The sequence below is a fragment of the Xiphophorus maculatus genome, chromosome 20 (assembly GCF_002775205.1).
Source record: "Xiphophorus maculatus strain JP 163 A chromosome 20, X_maculatus-5.0-male, whole genome shotgun sequence".
Lineage (NCBI taxonomy): Eukaryota > Metazoa > Chordata > Actinopteri > Cyprinodontiformes > Poeciliidae > Xiphophorus > Xiphophorus maculatus.
In genome coordinates this window covers 19,079,999-19,097,292 of record NC_036462.1, presented here as the reverse complement: position 1 = coordinate 19,097,292, position 17,294 = coordinate 19,079,999, and the positions used below count along the sequence as shown (strand labels likewise).

Sequence of the window (17,294 nt, the reverse complement as noted above, 5' to 3'; positions counted from 1 at the left end):
TTGTATTTAGTGGTTTACCTCAGTCCACAACATGGCAATAATACAGTGTTTGTAAACCTTCAATTAAATTTACAGAATTACAGGGGCCTTTGAGAGCACTGTCCTCTCCTTTGCTTATCGTACCCAGTTCTGCTTATTAATTTGATGATTTAAAAGTGTCTAATCACACTTAAGTTGTGACGCAGTAAACCCAGTAAAAGTATTTTGACCTCTACAGCCTGAAACTACCTTACTACACAAAAAATTAAGTCATTCATGTAAAAGTGATAGAAAATAAATCTGACTTGGTCACAGACATCAATATTGATAATTATATCCATCTGCAACAGAAATAATACTTGTATCATTTAATTTACTAGTGTTATGAATTAAAATCCAGTCTGAACTCCTCACAATTTTATTGTGAAATTATGACATGATAACCTTCATCACAGATGAACAGTATTCATGATATACTTTGAATGAAATGAAATACAAAATGAAAAACAAAAAAGCAGCTTCAACACAGAAGGCATATGTTATGAACACAAACATTACTTTTTTTTATAACAACATAAAGACTTTTAGTGAGCTTAAACCTCCTTCTGTTACACAGTTTTAGGAACAGAGGCTCACAATATCTACATGCTACTGGTTGTGCATTTGACGAATGTTAAGGGTGTCGCGCATCATCAGGTCACGAAGCCGCCAAAGTGCATCTGCCATGGTCTTGTGGGCCCCCTTACTCTTCAACCAGTGGGACGGCAGTCTGCTTTCTTGCTCTTTTGTCAGACGCACATCTTGTTTTTTTACTGAAAAAGCAGGAAAAAAACATGAAAGAGGAAAACAGAAATTACTTTACTGACCCATCACAAAATATGAAAAAGAAATATTAATCCAATTAGAGGCCAAATATTAAAATCAAAATTTTTATATGTGTGCAGTGTGTATAGGAAGATATCACATGGAGGCTTTTGTCATCACTACTAAATGTATTTTTAAACATCGACAATCAAAATTTTTTTTAAAGTACCTGTGAGAGCATGGTCCCATTTGCTGACAGTGGAAGATTCTGCATTGAGGCCCTCAATGTATCTGAGGTAGGCCTCTGAGTGCAGCAGCCGCTGAGATTTGGCAGGGGGAGACACAAACACTGGAGTGGAGGGCTGGTGGAGAGCTGGTTGACCCAGATGGCTTTGTCCTGGGTATGGAGGAGGAGCCTGCTGTCCCGAGCCCAAACCCACCTGATGAAAACAATCATTATTTATTAGATTCAGATTAATTCACAAACATCAAATGAAACATATGCACTGTGCCTTGCAAAAACACTCGTATTCCTTGAATATGAATAATAAATTTTGTTACATCACAACCACAAACCTCAATGCATTTTATTGGGTTTTTATGGGACAGGAAAACACATAATTATAAAGTGGAAGGAAAGTAATACTTGGTTTTCAATATTTTCTTATGAACAAAAATCTTGAAATTAAAGCTGCACAACATATTGATTCACAATCTTCTAGGTGTGTAGTATTACTCTTGTAAAGAACTGCTTGGATGCAATATTTAGTTGGATATTTCAAGTCACATTGTGCATGCCTATGCTACATGTGGCCAGTTGGATTGCGTGTAACTGTGTAACTGCCTCTGATGTACATTTTAGTGGCTAAGATGCTAAAGTTCACACAATATAGAGGAGAATTTGCAATGATGAAATAGGAAGAAATGAGTCAAAACAATGTTTGTTCATTTTAAGTGATACAGTCATCGCAATATTCAGCAACAGTTTCGAAACTACATGTTTTCCTGATGTCATGCAGCCCGTATCAAAAATACATGATTGCAACAACTTACAAGAATAAACATGAAAGTAGCTTGGTAAACCATATAATATAAAATGCACAATACTCTTACTACCACCTCCTAAAAGCAGATGTACACCAGATCAATAGGCTTTTAAAATATTGTTTTTTATTGTTTTTCAATCATTATAACAGAGCCAAAATGATTACCTGTGATCCATGCATGTTTCCTGCTGCTGATCCAATTCCCAGGCCGTTAACACCTGTGAGGATATTCAACACCATAAGCATGATCACACATTGGAGGACACCTATTATTTCTAATACCAATTCAAAACACATTATAAATGAACTATGATTGTTTTGATTTGACTTAAAACATAGCAATTATAATTATATAATGCCTTGTTGCAGAAATGTGCTCCACAAATAAACTTGACCTCATAAGAAGTGATCTTTGGTAGGTGTATATTTTGTTTATCCAAAATAGTTAAAACTGTTTATTTTTACCTGAAATAAATAAATGCTGAATAACAACCCAACCTCAAAATGAGACCAACAAGTCATCAAAAAGGGAATCTCAGCCTAGTGACACAGGTAGCCCCTCAAGCGTCTCAGATTAGTAGACAGGAAGCAACTGCGTGGCAAATGGAGGGGTGGCTATGATGGCACTCTTACCAAAGGACAGCATTCCACGGAACCCAGGCATAACGGGCAGAAGATGTTGGGGAAAGACAGGCATCCCCATGTGATGTGGTGGTATACCAGCCAAACTGACCATTCCTTCAACATGGTCCATCATAGCTGTCCTATATACACCCATCACACCTTCTCAGGAGGGGACAGTGTCAACACAAGACAACAACATGCATCAGTCAAACATGCACTCCCTACCAAGCATGCATTAACAAGCTGATAAGCTGTTAACTTGATGATCAAGCTGTAATGACAACAAAATGCAAACAGAAAAGGAAAACTATGTGAAGCATGTGCATTACATTGAAGCCAGGCAGACACATTATGAGTGATGTATATTACCACTTGTATGTTCCTATAAATGAAGTGGTATAATGCTGGAGCCAATGTAAAATTAAATCAACGCACTGACATGAGGTTGTAAAGACACAAACAAGCAGGAGATGTTAGCAGTTTAGCTTCTCATTCCCGTCTTTTAGGGAATGAGAAGTGGGCATCCATCTGCATCCATGAGGGGTTACCTGACACAGGCGTCATGCTGGGATTTAGCATCCCCATGGGGGTTGGGGCAGGCACTACCCCCATCAGTGCCCCTACTGGGGTACCTGCTCTTGGGGACGTCTGATGATGACCCCTCTCGCGCTCCTGTTGTTCAGCAACTTTAGCTGCTCGCTCTGCATAACAAAGAGGTTAAAGGTTCAAAGTCAATGCAAATATAAGTACAGCACCCTACAAAAGTACTCACAGCAATACATTGAAGTTTTCAGTACTACTTTGACAAAATGTGAAAACGTTTAACGCCCATCATTGCATCTGCAAAATGTCCAAAATTAATAATATAAAGTAGGATTTCTTACCTTCATACTCTGCTTTCCGGGAACTGTCCAGGTTCCTCCACTCTGTGCCAACAAGACGACTCAAATCCCCAAAAGAGAAGTCCGGGTGCTGAGCTTTGATGACCGCTCGCATCTCACTACTGAACAGGATGTAGCCACTCATGTTGATTTTCCGCTTTGAAGCTTCTTTCTTTGCAAGCCCCTTCATGGATTTAGGAGTTGACTGTAACCAAACATGCAAATACAAGATCTAACAATGTGCAAGTTTTAAGGACAAGCAATCAAACACTATTCAATCAAATACAGTCTCCCTGACCTGTGGAGGGGTGTATGACATCATGTCCATGTCACTATTCATAGAGGATTGCATCTGAGGAAGGGAATGATCCCCCAGCTCCCCATCATCATCCCCAAGATCTTCCAGCTCTTCATCAGTCATATCAGCAAACTTAGCTTCAAGTTCCTCAATTTTCCTGTCCAGCAGAGGAGATGGTTCTTTCTGGGGAACTATCAGCTTCCTGAAGACGAAAAACAAACAAAACTCACTTCATCACTCTGACATACCTTTCATAACTCACTTTTTCTTTTTCAAGCTTATAATGTTTTTTTTAAATTAGAGTACACATCTACAAGTTCTGACTTCATAAAAAAGAGCATAAACACAAATAACACCAAATACATATACAAAAAAATTGGTGCCACCTTGGCTGTAAAGCTGAATCTAACTATTCTGGACAGGAGTTTCACATTTACTTGTCATTAAGTAAACATCTTGTCACTTCTCTCTTCCTGAAACATCAATTTAAATATTTAAAAGCAGCTCTTTACCTGAAATAGTAGATTTCATCTTCTACTACCTTCCCAGAGAGGGAAAAACGCTTAAGACCCTTGAACTTCTTCATTTGCTTTTCGCTCTCGATGTAGCGACTCTCACAGAGAAGAACGTTTTCTTCAGGCACTTCAGTGGGCCGACAAGACAAGTATTCTTTGAATGATGCCACAACACACTTTCCTGTGTAATCAAAAGTTATTTAATGGCTCTAATCATCTTTGCTTTATTGGTTGTAGGACATTACATGTTGATTTGAATTCCTTGCACATTAAAAGGGTACCTATGATGCAGGTCATGGGACAAGTCTCCTCCAAGTTGCTTAAGAACATTTCCTTCTTGTAGAACATCTTAGTTGGTTCATGCTCTGTCTCTTCAGGATGGATAAAGATGGGACCAAAGAAGTAGCCTGCTTCATCTCGCATCCACATTTTCTCAATTCTGGAAATTAAAAAAGAGACCTTTTGAGACGTTTCTGACAGATGACTTCCTTTTAAAGGATTTTTTTATTCTACAAGTATGGGCAATAATCAGGTTAATTACTGTCAATTCCTGATACCAAGGAGACCGAGTATATTTTCACAAAGTGACAGGTTGTTTTTGGTAGCTTTTATTCTTTATATATAGGAAAACAGGATTTTCTATTTGCTAAGATTACCTCCCTTAACAGAGCAAAACCTTCTTTGCGACACTGTAGTTCTAAGCAATTAGCAAAAACTGAACCCTTTGAACTATAAAGCATATTCTGACTTTGCTGACAGAGAAACGTCATCCTTATTTTAAAATTATTTTACTCTACCTGCCCACTCGGTGGCGCACCAGTCCATGAGAAGCAATGTAAACACAGTCTCCCACTTTCAGCCACAGGTTGTTGTAACAGAGTTGCTCATAGTACTGACAGCCTGGTTCTCCGTTGGTCACATCCAGTGGAACATCCTCCCGCTCCTGTGAACATTAAATGGTTTTGATGTAAAAATAAACTGATCGCTTTCACCTAAACGGCAAAGCTGCTACTTACTTTGTCTATAATACCATCAGTCATTTTGCTTTCTTCTACAATCTCTGTTGGCTTTTCATCTTGTTTGGTCACAAACATAGAAGCGACTCGGACCACCGGCAGGGGGACGTCTCTGGGAACAAATCGAACCGAGCTGAGGGGCATGGCCCACATCTTGATCTTTTTGAAGGACTTTGACTTGGCAGAATAGCGAGACTCGCAGACGTAGACATCCTCCTGCCTGAATCCTTCTGGGGAAAGCTTGAAGTACTCCTTAAATCACAAGCATGTTCAATCAAAACTCAAAAAGACAAAGAAATTCTCAACAACATTAATTAAATGCAGATTGACACAGCAAATGTATACCTTCACAAACATGACCACGCACTTCCCCAGAATTTTGCTGATAGGAGCTTTGTTATAATAATCGCTCTTGAAAACTTCTTTCTCCAAGAATTTTCTTGTTGCTAGATGAAATGTTTCATTTGGCCTGTAGAACCAGCAGCCATACAGCCACTTTTCCCCTGTGTGTTTCAGAGGTTGGAAAGAGAGGCCCAGATCAGCTTTAAACATGTTAAAACGAGGATTTAAGGTACAGTGCACGAAACTCTATATTGCCAAAAATATTAAAATGAAGAAACTCCACTCAAAATTATAGATTTTAATTTTGAGCTTTCCCACACTTAGCAGCTTCAACTCTTCTGAGAAGGCTTTCCACAATGTTCAGAAATGTGTTTATAGAATTTTTTGAAATTTAGAAGTGTATCTTTGGGAAATTTTGAAAATTCCCCCAAACATGTGATATGCTAATCAATCTTTTTTTGCTTACATTTGTTTAACTTTTTTATGAATCACTAAAGATGGAGAAACAAATGTTAAGTAGTGAGAACATTTTTTCAAATTTAACAACCTGGAATCCTAAGAACAAGCAAAGTTTGAATCAATGCATAAAATGTAACAGTATGTTAAGTATTTCATTCAGGCAGTCTTTTGTAACTGTGATTTTGCACAGGTTTATATTGCAATGATAATTGCGTTTGAAAATAATAATTTACACCATATTGCCAATACTTTTCACAATACAATGAAAAAGCAAGGAGAAAAAAAACCCTGATAACATTAAGATTAGATTTTATGCTTTATAATATGATGAGACTTGCCTGTATCATCTTCCCAAAGGCGTTCAATATAAATGATATGTGGCTGGAGGTTAGGCTCTGCAGGCTCCACATAAACATAATCTCCCACGTGGTACATGCTGTCCTTGAAGCTGCAGTCCTGACTGTACGTACGCTGAACCTGCCACGAGCCTCCAACAGTGCCCTCTCTCTTCTCTGCCTCTGTGAAAAAAAAAGTTTCAATTAAAACAGCAACATATCCTGAAAGTTTTCATAGTGATACTGAGGAAACGGATGATGTTTCAGTGGATACCCCTTTTCTCCTCTTCTCTCTTAATTTTGTCCTCCTCAATCTCTTTGGGAAGCTTTTCCTTCTTTTCCTTTTCAACATCGCTGTGCAAATGCTTCGAAGTGTAGCTGAGGGCGGGGGACATTAGGATCTCTCCATTTTTACACAGCTCATCTCTGATACGAATGAAAAACTGCTGCAGCTCCACTGCATCCTCAAAGATCTCTGAGTCAGTCCTGTAATGAATGCATGGTATAAAACTAGCTTTGGGTTTCCTTTAAAACACAAATTAGTGGACTTGCAACAATATCTGACCTATTTAATCGTCTGGCCTTTTCCAGAACTTCAAACATGTGGTCCTGAAATACATCCAGCCTCTTGTAGCGGCCCCTTTCCACATTTTTTCTGACAATATCGAAATTGAGCGCTGGCTTCTCTGGGTTGGTGGGATCTACAGCAGAAATCTCTGCAAGAGAATCACTGTAACAACGTCCTTCATCGTCTTGGTGACCGAGCACAGATACGAAGAGACTCCGGATGAGTTCCTGGATGAGTCGAGGCACATCGGGAAGGTGATTGTCCTCTCCTCCTTCCAGGTCCCGCCTCGTCTCCAATAGCACCTTGTGCAACAGCAGAGCGTCGCGGTAAATCAAAGACTCAGGCTCGTTGTAGGTGCACGCATTGTTGAACATGAGCACCAGGTCTTCAACCAGCGCGTCCACGTCCTGGTACTTGTTACCCAGCATGTGGCTCTTAATTTTCTCCATGTCTACAGGCTTCTTGATGGCGATGTAGTAATCTGGCAGCTCAGCACGAGATGGAAGTCGCAGGAAGATTGTGCTGAGGCGACGGCCTCGCTTATCCGTGTAGTTCTTTACGGCTTCATAAAGCTCATTTAGTTTCTGCTGCAAAGGTGTCAGGTACTTGGACTTTTTCAGAGAGAGGCTGTTCTTTCCTGGAATAAAAAAAGCAGATGGGTGTGAATATTTATTCAAATGGAAAATCAATGGATTACTTCATACCAAAAGACTGAAAGACATACTTATTTTTAACTTTGGAGACATAATATCATCATCATCAGTTGCTGGCCCAAGATCTCTGCGTCTGTCTTCCATGATCTTCTCAAGAATGTCTGCGTCATTGTAGACCTACACAAACAACAGAGATAGGAGTTTGTGGTGTGGATTCCACTGTAGTGGCATTTTTTAATAATGCTTATGAGAACAGGAAATTAATTAGCTCTTAGTATTTTTCTCATTTTTAAAAATAAGAACCAACTAGGACTACTGAAAGAGAAACAATGGAAGACAGATACAAGCTAAATGTTACCTGGGAGCCTTCTTCATTATAATGCCTGGCATTGCGGAACATCAGCTTCATATCCTCCACCATTGCATCCTCAGTCATGTACTTTTCTGAGCGGATGTTGTAGTCTATGGTCCTGAGGTCCATTGGTTCCAGGATAACTTTGTAGTAATCAGGATAGTCCTTCTTAGATGGCTTCACCATGAAGAGGTCACAGAGTCTCCGGCCAGTCCCGGCCTCTCTGGCTTCAGTAACAGAGCCTAGGAGAGCTTTCATTCGATTTTTCTTTGTGTTTTTCTTGTGGCTGGAAACCAAAAAAGGCAACAGACAGAAACAAAGGTTAGTTGCACAAAAAATAGGTGGAGGGCTGAATGTTTTAGAACCAAAGTGTACCTTTTTCTTTTTGTGCTGCTGGTGTCGGACGTGGCCGAGGAGAGCATGCTGTCACCATCATCATCTGTTCTCTGCAAAAGCTCCTTTCTTTTCATCTAGTGAGGAAACATATTGAGATATACTGACTTGTAAAAAATATTCATGCTCTTTGATCCTTTTCACATTTTGTCACATTACAATGTCAAATTTCATTAACATTTATTGGGGTTTGATAAGACAAAGTATTTGTGAAGCGGAAGGAAAACAATAATGTTTCTAATCAACTTTTTTGACTAGATACATTGCTAAAGGTTGCTGAATGACTGTCCTAGCACCCCTGCCACTGGGCTCAGCATGTTTTCTGGGGAAACCCTGGACAAGTTCAAGGGATATTAATACTTTTGCAAAGGCACTGTTTGAATTCCTTTGATACAATACAATTTTGAAACAAAAATATAGCTAATACAACTGAAAATGGAGATCATTCTAAAACATCTGAGACAATGTTCCTGCTGAGCCGGCACATCTGAATGAAAACCATGAGTAACAAAGCTGAACTGACCTGCTGGATGTGCTGAAGCTTGAGCGCACGTTTGTAGATGGAGGAGTGGGGAACGTTGTAGCGCTTGGCATTCTCAAACATCAGCATCAGATCGGAGTCAATATGCTCAACACTCTCGTATTCATTGTTCTTCATTTTGTTCCTGCAAATAAATCTGGGCACTCACATATGGGGCAAAGAAATACTGTAGTGTATGTAGTGACAAAGAAAACTAGAAGACAAAATATTGGTTGCACAAACTACAGAACAGTGGGAAGGGTAAGGTATATAAATATTTTTTCTATAGTCTTATTTTCTTTCTCTGTTCTTATTCAGATCCAGGAAATGCGGAGATCAAATTGAAGACTTTTCCTGGCTGTGTCAAGCCCATTTCCATGACATATGTACAGACACACAGACATGAAAACAGATCGGTATCAGTTTTGTCATACTTGATCTGATGCAGGCAGACCGGCTGATTGATCTGCTGGTAATAATCGGGATAGTCTTTCCTAGAGGGCAGCTGTAGGAAGGGCTCAGAAATCAGCTGGCCCTGACTGTTCCTGGCTCCCCGAACAGCTTCATAAAGCTGGAAGATGGGGTTGCTCATGTCAATGTTCGAAGTCATACTCTCTGCTTCGGATTCACCCTCATCATAGTGGACAGTCCCTGATAGATGTAGGAAGATAACAAAATATATGTCCATTACAATGATTATCATGCTACTTAATACTGAACACCAGTGTGTAGTAGCATCACGTCAATCTGATCAGATAAATAGATACCAGAAAGTATGCCCTCCTCATCACTTTCATACTGAAGAGCCATAGTGATAGCTGAGAGCCGGTCTCCCTGGACGGACCTTTTATTTCTATCAAAGAAAGAAAAACATTATACCAATGAACTCAATTAAGAAAGTAACACCAACATGATTTCAAGAGTTGATACTTTACTACCTGATGCGAATACTGGACTTGATTGGCTCTCCATGTTCCATCTCAGACTTCTTTTGTGCAAAAACCTTTTTAATAGTGTTAGCATCCTGCATCCCAATAGCAGATTACAGCTGGTTATGTCAAATGCCAGAAGCAGCATGCTACGTTCAAGTTACAGGCTAAAGACTTACCTTAAAAACCTGTGAACCAGGCTCATTGTAGGCCTTGGCATTCTTCACCAGCAGGTCCACATCTTTAGCCATGGCGCTGACACATCGATAATTGCCCAGCTAAGATAAATATTAGATATGTTTTTATTGTTGTTAGTTGATAAATAAAGTAAGACATCAAACAAATACATAGCACTGAAATTATTAGATCTCTATAAGTGTACCTGGATTTTCTGAGCAATGAGTTTCAGATCTATTGGTTCTTTAATTACAGCATAGTAATCTGGATATTGCTAAACAGAAAAGAGAGAACAGCAAATCAAACCAAATTTAGACATTTTAATGTCTTCTTCCTTTTAATGTCTTCCTTTGTTTTTCTCTTATACCATTTTGGATGGAAGCTTCTGGAAGAGCTCGCTGACCAGGCGACCACTCGGCTCAGTATAGGACACAACAGCGTCAAGGAGCTGCTCCAGAACTTCTTTCAAACAAGCTGATGCACTCTGATTACAAAATTAAGCCCAGAAATTAAAAATGAAATACAGTTTGAAAACATATGACAAATGTCAGATGACAAAACATTACTACAACTTACATTTCCATATTTCGTCATGTTAAAAACACAAGCTTTAATGTTTTTTTTATTGGAGTACTGCGTGATATGAAGTTTTGCTTTCTGATCAGCGAGGCGAAAGTATTTGAGTCTCAGTCCCAGGCTGCTTTCTGCTTCCTGTGGTATGACTTACCTAAAAGGCACTCATGTTTTTTTTCTCTCACTTAAAGGACCATCTTGATAATTAGTGAGCTGCACATACACCTGTTTAAAAATATATATGGTAATAATCAGGTCCGTAAGTGTCACCTCATCTTCAGTGGAACCTCCGGGGTTTTCTTGTGCATTGTATCCATCTTCATCGTCATCTTCATATTCACCCCTTTGAATAAACTCATTCTTCGTCCGGAGGTAGAGGTCCCACAGCTTGCAGGCTGCTCTGTACTCAGGACTGTCCGTCTGTTTCCATTAAAAGAGAATTTAGTTTCACAGCTCTGCCCACTATTAGTAAAAGTAACTTTATGAGAATTCGCACCTTATAATAAGTCTTTGCATTGTTGAACAGAAGCTGGAAGTCACTGGTTAACTGATCGACATCATCATACTCCTCCATCTTTAATTTCTGCTGGATCTTCATCATGTCAATGGGCTGAGACACCACATGGTAATAGTCTGGCTGATTCCTGAGTCAAAAAAGTGACATTTGCTCTGTCCAGTCTTCTTACCTAAATAACATTGTAAAAGTTTTAATAGGTAACTTTGTCCTGACCTTCGTTTGGGTGCTCTGATGAACAGCTCACACAGCATCCGGCCGTGGTCATCCTTGTAATCTCTGATTGTGTTGTACAGCTCATGGCATACAGCAATCTGAAAAGGCAACATGTAAAACACTGAAAATTATCAGCACCCTTCACCATAATATCCCTCCTTCCTTAAAACTGTGTTGTACAACAATTTTCAAAGTTCAAAGAAAAACAGCGACTGAAATGTGTAAAATTACAGGATCCACAGTCGGAATGTTTGAGGTCCTTCTCCTCTTTCTCCCAATTGAAGACACTAACGAAGTCTGGCTATCGTCAAAATCTCCTCCACTCACACTGCTAGAAGGGGACGTCGCCCGTCTCCTTTTCAAGGCCATGACGAACCCCTGAGAACACAAGGGTCAGTCAAGTAACAAATAGGCACAAATTCCTCTCTAAAATGATTATTCTGACAAATGAAACAAGCTCAACTCATATTAATGTCACTGAGTGTAAACAGTGCACAAGCTGAACGTAATTTGTTTTTTAATTGACTTGCCAGCATGCCCTGCGATGGACTGGCGACCTTTCCAGGGTGTGCCCCACCTCTCGCCCATTGCCCGCTGGAGATAGGCACCAGCACCCCCGCGATCCCACCAGGGATGACCATGTATGTTAATGGATGGATGGATGGACTTGCCAGTAAACTGTAATAACTGCAAGCAAGTGCTTAGAAGAAGTTCTTGACCCCTCATAGATTTCTATTTTTGCTTTCTGATACAAAGCCATTGAACAACGTTCAAACAAATTATTTCATGAGCAAGCTAATGACTCATCCATGTGCACAAATGAATCCAGAACAACCTATAAAGCACTGCAGGCCTCGCTTACCAGTTAGTCAGTGTTCACAATTAAAAATGATTACAGCTAAGATGCCTTGAAATTACTGATGAAACCATAAGTTCTGCTCTATTTTGTGTTTTTAAGCTTAATGTGGACTTGTGTTACACAGCTGGATTATGATTCAATACACACCAGAAAAACCAACTCTGATTGGCTGTAAAAAATGAAATGCAGCCTTTGGCATCACATAGCTCAAACTTAAATCTATTTGAGATCCTGTGGCCATCCAAAGAGGCTAAATTAAAACAAAAAAAGAAGAGTGGACCATAATTCCTCCACTGAAATGGAAAAGACACATTGTTAGTTATCAGATACGGCTTGATAGAAACTATTGTTAAAGTTTTTAGGCTTAAAGGACAATTACTTTGTCACACGGGGTCAAGTGGCTTTTTTCTTAATCCATTATTAGAACAATGTACGGTAGGTTGTATTTACTCATTTGACCTTTGTCTGAACCTTGAGTTTATTTGGAAATCTCAAACATCTTGGTTTGATAAAAAGGCATAAGCAGAAAAAATCTATAAAAGGGTAGATACTTTGTCACACCACTGTAGCACCATCATTCACTGGGGTCTCCCATAGAATCACAAAATAATAGACAGAAATTTAAAGTTTAAAAATGTTGTTTGAAACTTTAAGTAAGTTTCAAACAACATTTTTGGGGATTTTTTGAAGGCCTTTCAAAGTTTTTTTTTTTTTTTCTTTGGCTTTCCACTCATTTTCAGTCCAATGTGTAATAAAGGTTTTATGTCCTTTCTAAATATGGAAACTGTTGAACAAAGAACCAACTTTGTTACAAACTGCCAGTCTCAAACATAAAAGGCTCCACAGAAACATTTTTAAAGATTGTAAGAAAAAAATAGGTGAAATAATCATCAAGCCTCCTTTAAAAAAATTTTTTTTTTAAATCACAGGAAAGTCTTCATTACCCTTTTCATATTAATCAGAAGAATTATTCCCTTACCTAACAGACTGTTTTTTTTCTCAAATGCAACATATGATATGAGATGAATATTTTCAAAATGAATGTGCAGGAAAGCAACAGGGTTACCTGCCACAAATAGTTAGTAACAATGACCCATAAAAAAGGAAAGCAGAAGGTCTTTTGGTGGTAAAAATGTTTTATTAGAAATGAAACTTCAAACCATTTTTTTATGGAAATGCAATGGATGCAAGCTGACAAGCACGGCCAGACGAAAGATGATGCACACATGCAAAAGAGCTCCCACATTCATTTGTACATGTTCCCCAACATCAAGCAAAAAAAAAAAACTCAACATCTGATTTCTTTGTGTGGAAGTTGAAAAAAATAGTTATTGCAGTCACAATAAAAAGCAACATTAACCATAACTCAGCTGTGTACAAGAATGAGAAATTCAGAGTTGACAGTAACCGTTTTCTGCAGATCTCAAAACCGTAAAACCTGAGATCAAATTACAAGCAATCATAAAAATAAATTTCATTGAAACCAATCAGCCCAAATCAAATCTACATCAGTTGATAATTTTGGACACAACACTGAAGTTAAAAAGGAGTGAGCTCATCCAACGTTTTAATCACAAGAGTCCAGAGGGGAACACAATGGTTATTTAGTAATTTAGTATTTTGGCTGTTAAAATATCAGTTGTGGACATCAAAGGCTTTGAAGGTCTGCACTATCAGTCAAACTTATTATGGGCATTCATGCATTTGAAATGCAATATCTGACTAAAAACAGTACACACTGCGATGAGGATTGCAATTATATTATGCTGGTTTAGTTCAAACCTTAAGAAAACTTTGACAACGTTCAAACCAATTCAGTAGGTTTGAATATTGTGAAAAGGTTAAATATTTTTGTTATAAAGTTAAACTTTTGTTTTATTGATTCATTAAACACAAAGTGAAAAAGACTATTTTTTGATTATTAATAAATATTATTATTAATTTGATGATTATGGCTTACTAATAAAAACCCAAAATTCAATCTGAAAATTAGAGTACTACAGAAGATCAGTATTTAAAACAAGAGATACTTTCAACAGAAATGTCAGGCTTCTGAAAAGTATTTCTATCCAGTCAATATTTGGTTGGGCCAGCTTTTGCATTAATTACTGCATCAATGCAGCATGGAGGTGATCAGTCTGTGGTTCTGCTGAGGATAAAAGTTCACATCGCTTTGATGGCTGCCTTTAAGTCATCTACGTCACTTGTTTTGGTGTCTCTCATCTTCTTCTTGACAATGCTACTCCATGGATTCTCTGTGGGGTTTTGATTAGTTGGTTTTCTGGCCAATCGAACACAAGAACACCATGGAATCAGCTTTTAGTTCCTTTGTCAGTGCAGACCATTGCCAAGTTCTTCTTGAAAATAAAATCAACATCTCCATTCAGCTTCTCAGCAGAAAGAAGCATGAAGTGCTCTGACATTTTCTCTTCGATGGCTGCATTGACTGAGGACTTCAGCAAACACAGTGGACTAACACCAGCAGATGACACTGCATCTCAAATCATGACTGACTACATTTCAACCAATGAGGATTTTGTACCTCTCCATCCTTCCTCCAGACAATGGGATCTTGATTTCAAATGAAAGTAAAGCTTTATTTTCACATAAAAAGATAACTTTGGACCACTGAACAAATGGGGTCCAAAGCTATTTTTCTTCTTAGTTCATATGAGACTCTTTTGACATCATCAGGAGTGGCTTGAAATGAGGAAGGCAAGATTTGTAGCCAACAGTTAGGATTTGTCTGTGTGTGGTGGCTCTTAATATGTTGACTCCTGCTTTAGTCCACTCCTTGTGAAGCTCCCACAAATTCTTGCATGGCTTTTGCTTGACAATCTGCTCAAGACTGCAGTTGCGTCCAATATTTAACTTTTTCATCTATCCATCCATTCATTCATTATCTAACATGCTTGTCCTTGCAGGGTTGTGAGTGGAGCTGGTGCCTGTCATCAGGCGAGAGGTGGGGTGCACAGGTTGACAATCCCATCACAGGGCAACACAGAGATAGGACAAACTAACATGTACATGTAACATGTAACATGCACGTATACACTCACACCTAAAGATAATTTAGAAAGAACAATTAACTCATGTTTTTGGACTGTGGCAAGAAGCCAGAGTACCCCAGGAAAACCCACGCATGCACAGGGAAAACATGCAAATTCCATGCAGAAAGACGCCGGACTGGGATTCGAACCCAAGACTTTCTTGCTCAGCAGACATAAGTTTTTTTTTTCTTTTTTTTTAGAATATTCTCATTTTTTGAGACACTGAATTTTGGGTTTTTGTTACCTGTAAGTCATAATCATCAAAATTACAATAAATAAAGGCATGAAATAAATCACTATATTTTAATAAATCTACATAAGATATAAATGTCTCTATCTGAAATTGTTGACCAAAAATATTGAGCTTTTTCACAGTTCTCTTAATTTTTTATGTGTACCTGTATGTGCTACTGGCAAGGCCAAGTCAAGACAAAGGGGTACCAACAATTGTGCCAATGGAAATTTTGTTAAAATCACTTTTTACTGAATATTAATAAATGTACCATATTCAAAAAGTTTGGCTTTTTCAAAAATTGTCTCTGTCAGATCATGCTGCTGTGCTTTTTTTTTTCCTCACATCTTTGCCAGGGTCGCTGACACCTTTGTCTGCATCTGCAAGCAGCCTATTACTATTACATGCACAGGGCCATAAAACATAGTTATATCTAGTAAAAACTACCATTACCCTATAAAAGCTTGAAATGTATACGCTTGTTGGAATACGTTATACGATGTCAATTAGACAAATTACTGTAATTTTTAATGAGCTCTTCTGTCCCTAATTTCAAAAGAAAAGTAAGACCATCACCATTTAAAATTCAGTTTAAATTCACCTTAAATGACCGACTACAGCAGTGATGCCTGAGGTCTGACTCCAGGTAACAGCCCCCCCCCCCCCCCCCCCCCCCTCATCCTATAATGTCACGTAGCAGCTGGCTGTGGTCCAGAGTGCCCACATCAGCAGACAGCTAACCCACTGAGCAGCAGCAGCAGCAGGAGCAGCTGTCCGCCAAGTGTCACTCAGCGTGGACAGGTACAGACCTCCAGACAGCTAACGTTAGCTACAATCAACGGCTGGCCTGAAATATCAAACACTTTAGACAAAGGCTGCAGTTGGAACGAGTAACGTTTTAAATAGTTAAAAATAAAAAAAAGAAAGAAGAGCTGCCATTAGATTGTATCGACGACACATAGCGGAAAAACATTCCTCGTAACCCCTGACACGCCTGCGTCCTTACCTTAGGTGGGTACGGTAACAAGACCCACAGAATCCTAAGCTGCTAGAAAGCCAATCACCTATCGATTTTAGGCAGGCAGTGAGACCTGTGAAGCTAACGGCTATTCTATTCTGGCTTCCGTTGACTTACTTTCAAAATAAAACGATTCAAATACATTAAAAGGGTTTATCCTAATATTTATCGTCTTAGTCTTGAAAAACGTCTAAAGATCCTACACGATTTAATTACATATATATTACAAAACATATTTGTGGTAAATCAGAAATAAAAAATCATGAAATAAGTTGTGACGTTACTGATAACACTATATTCAACTGACTTCCGGTTAGTTCATGTTTCTCGATCACGTTAACCTCGCCATTAAAATCTATTTGGTTTACATTGTACCTATCTGCGTCTTTGTTGTTTGTCTCATTAATAACTTGCAGCAAAAGCTAAGTGACTTTTTGGACATTCTTTCAATAATACCTGTCTTCTTCTACTTGTAGGGTGCATCAAAGTTGTCTTATTAATTAAAAAATTGTTCTCCTGTCTGAGCAGTAAATTTTTCTTACTACTTTTTCTCCATTTTTGGTCGTCTAATATTGTTTCCTGTTTAGAAATTCTAACACCTCCATCCTTCCTTTTGGGCTATGTCTCAGCAGTACCTGAACACTGATTGGCAACAAGGGTTAAACCTGTATAACATTATCAAGTGCAGTGGAGTGGAGTGTTTAAAAAATTGGAGGGTGTATAAGACGGAGAGGAGTGAAATGTATCTCATAAATATTATTTTGTTAGATGAGCATGTGCTTGATTGTGATAAGATCATTTCTAGTAAGAATTTACAATTGCATTTTCCTTGTCTCACTTGTGAATAATTATACATGATAGCTGGTGTGTCAAAGCTACACACATTAGTTGTATTTATCGATTCCTTTATTGTTTGGATAATAGTTTCTTAAAGTGTTTAT

At 38.5% G+C, this 17,294-nt stretch overlaps 1 protein-coding gene across 5 annotated transcripts; it reads right to left on the bottom strand.

Moving 5' to 3' along the window:
* Positions 1 to 388: 388 nt before the first annotated feature.
* On the bottom strand, positions 389 to 16,446 carry LOC102223457 (protein polybromo-1). Of its 5 annotated transcripts, XM_023325652.1 has the most exons (30): positions 16,342 to 16,446; positions 11,426 to 11,572; positions 11,195 to 11,292; positions 10,961 to 11,108; positions 10,735 to 10,884; positions 10,259 to 10,375; positions 10,097 to 10,165; positions 9,894 to 9,992; positions 9,724 to 9,809; positions 9,553 to 9,638; positions 9,220 to 9,436; positions 8,789 to 8,930; positions 8,248 to 8,342; positions 7,879 to 8,158; positions 7,592 to 7,697; positions 6,865 to 7,504; positions 6,574 to 6,785; positions 6,303 to 6,482; positions 5,509 to 5,666; positions 5,164 to 5,415; positions 4,945 to 5,090; positions 4,429 to 4,586; positions 4,145 to 4,328; positions 3,633 to 3,834; positions 3,338 to 3,539; positions 3,002 to 3,154; positions 2,463 to 2,612; positions 1,995 to 2,047; positions 1,013 to 1,223; positions 389 to 791 (listed from the first exon to the last, which is right to left on the bottom strand). In XM_023325652.1, the coding sequence occupies exons 2-30, from the start codon at positions 11,561 to 11,563 to the stop codon at positions 628 to 630; spliced, it is 4,896 nt and encodes a 1,631-aa protein (XP_023181420.1). In that variant the 5' UTR covers positions 11,564 to 11,572; positions 16,342 to 16,446; the 3' UTR covers positions 389 to 627. The 5 variants fall into 5 exon arrangements, with proteins under 5 accessions (XP_023181420.1, XP_023181416.1, XP_023181417.1 ...); XM_023325648.1 differs by lacking the exon at positions 2,463 to 2,612 and having other exon boundaries at positions 3,086 to 3,154; XM_023325649.1 differs by lacking the exon at positions 2,463 to 2,612 and having other exon boundaries at positions 3,086 to 3,154; positions 11,522 to 11,572.
* Between the last annotated feature and the right edge of the window lie 848 nt (positions 16,447 to 17,294).

Coding starts and splice junctions, on each gene's coding strand:
- LOC102223457 (XM_023325652.1), bottom strand. CDS start 11,563: ATGGCCTTGAAAAGGAGACGGGCGACGTCCCCTTCTAGCAGTGTGAGT. Junction 10,885..10,960: donor ATGCAAAGACTTATTATAAG/GTGCGAATTCTC, acceptor TAATGGAAACAG/ACGGACAGTCCTGAGTACAG. Junction 9,437..9,552: donor TGAGGAGGGCATACTTTCTG/GTATCTATTTAT, acceptor TACATCTATCAG/GGACTGTCCACTATGATGAG.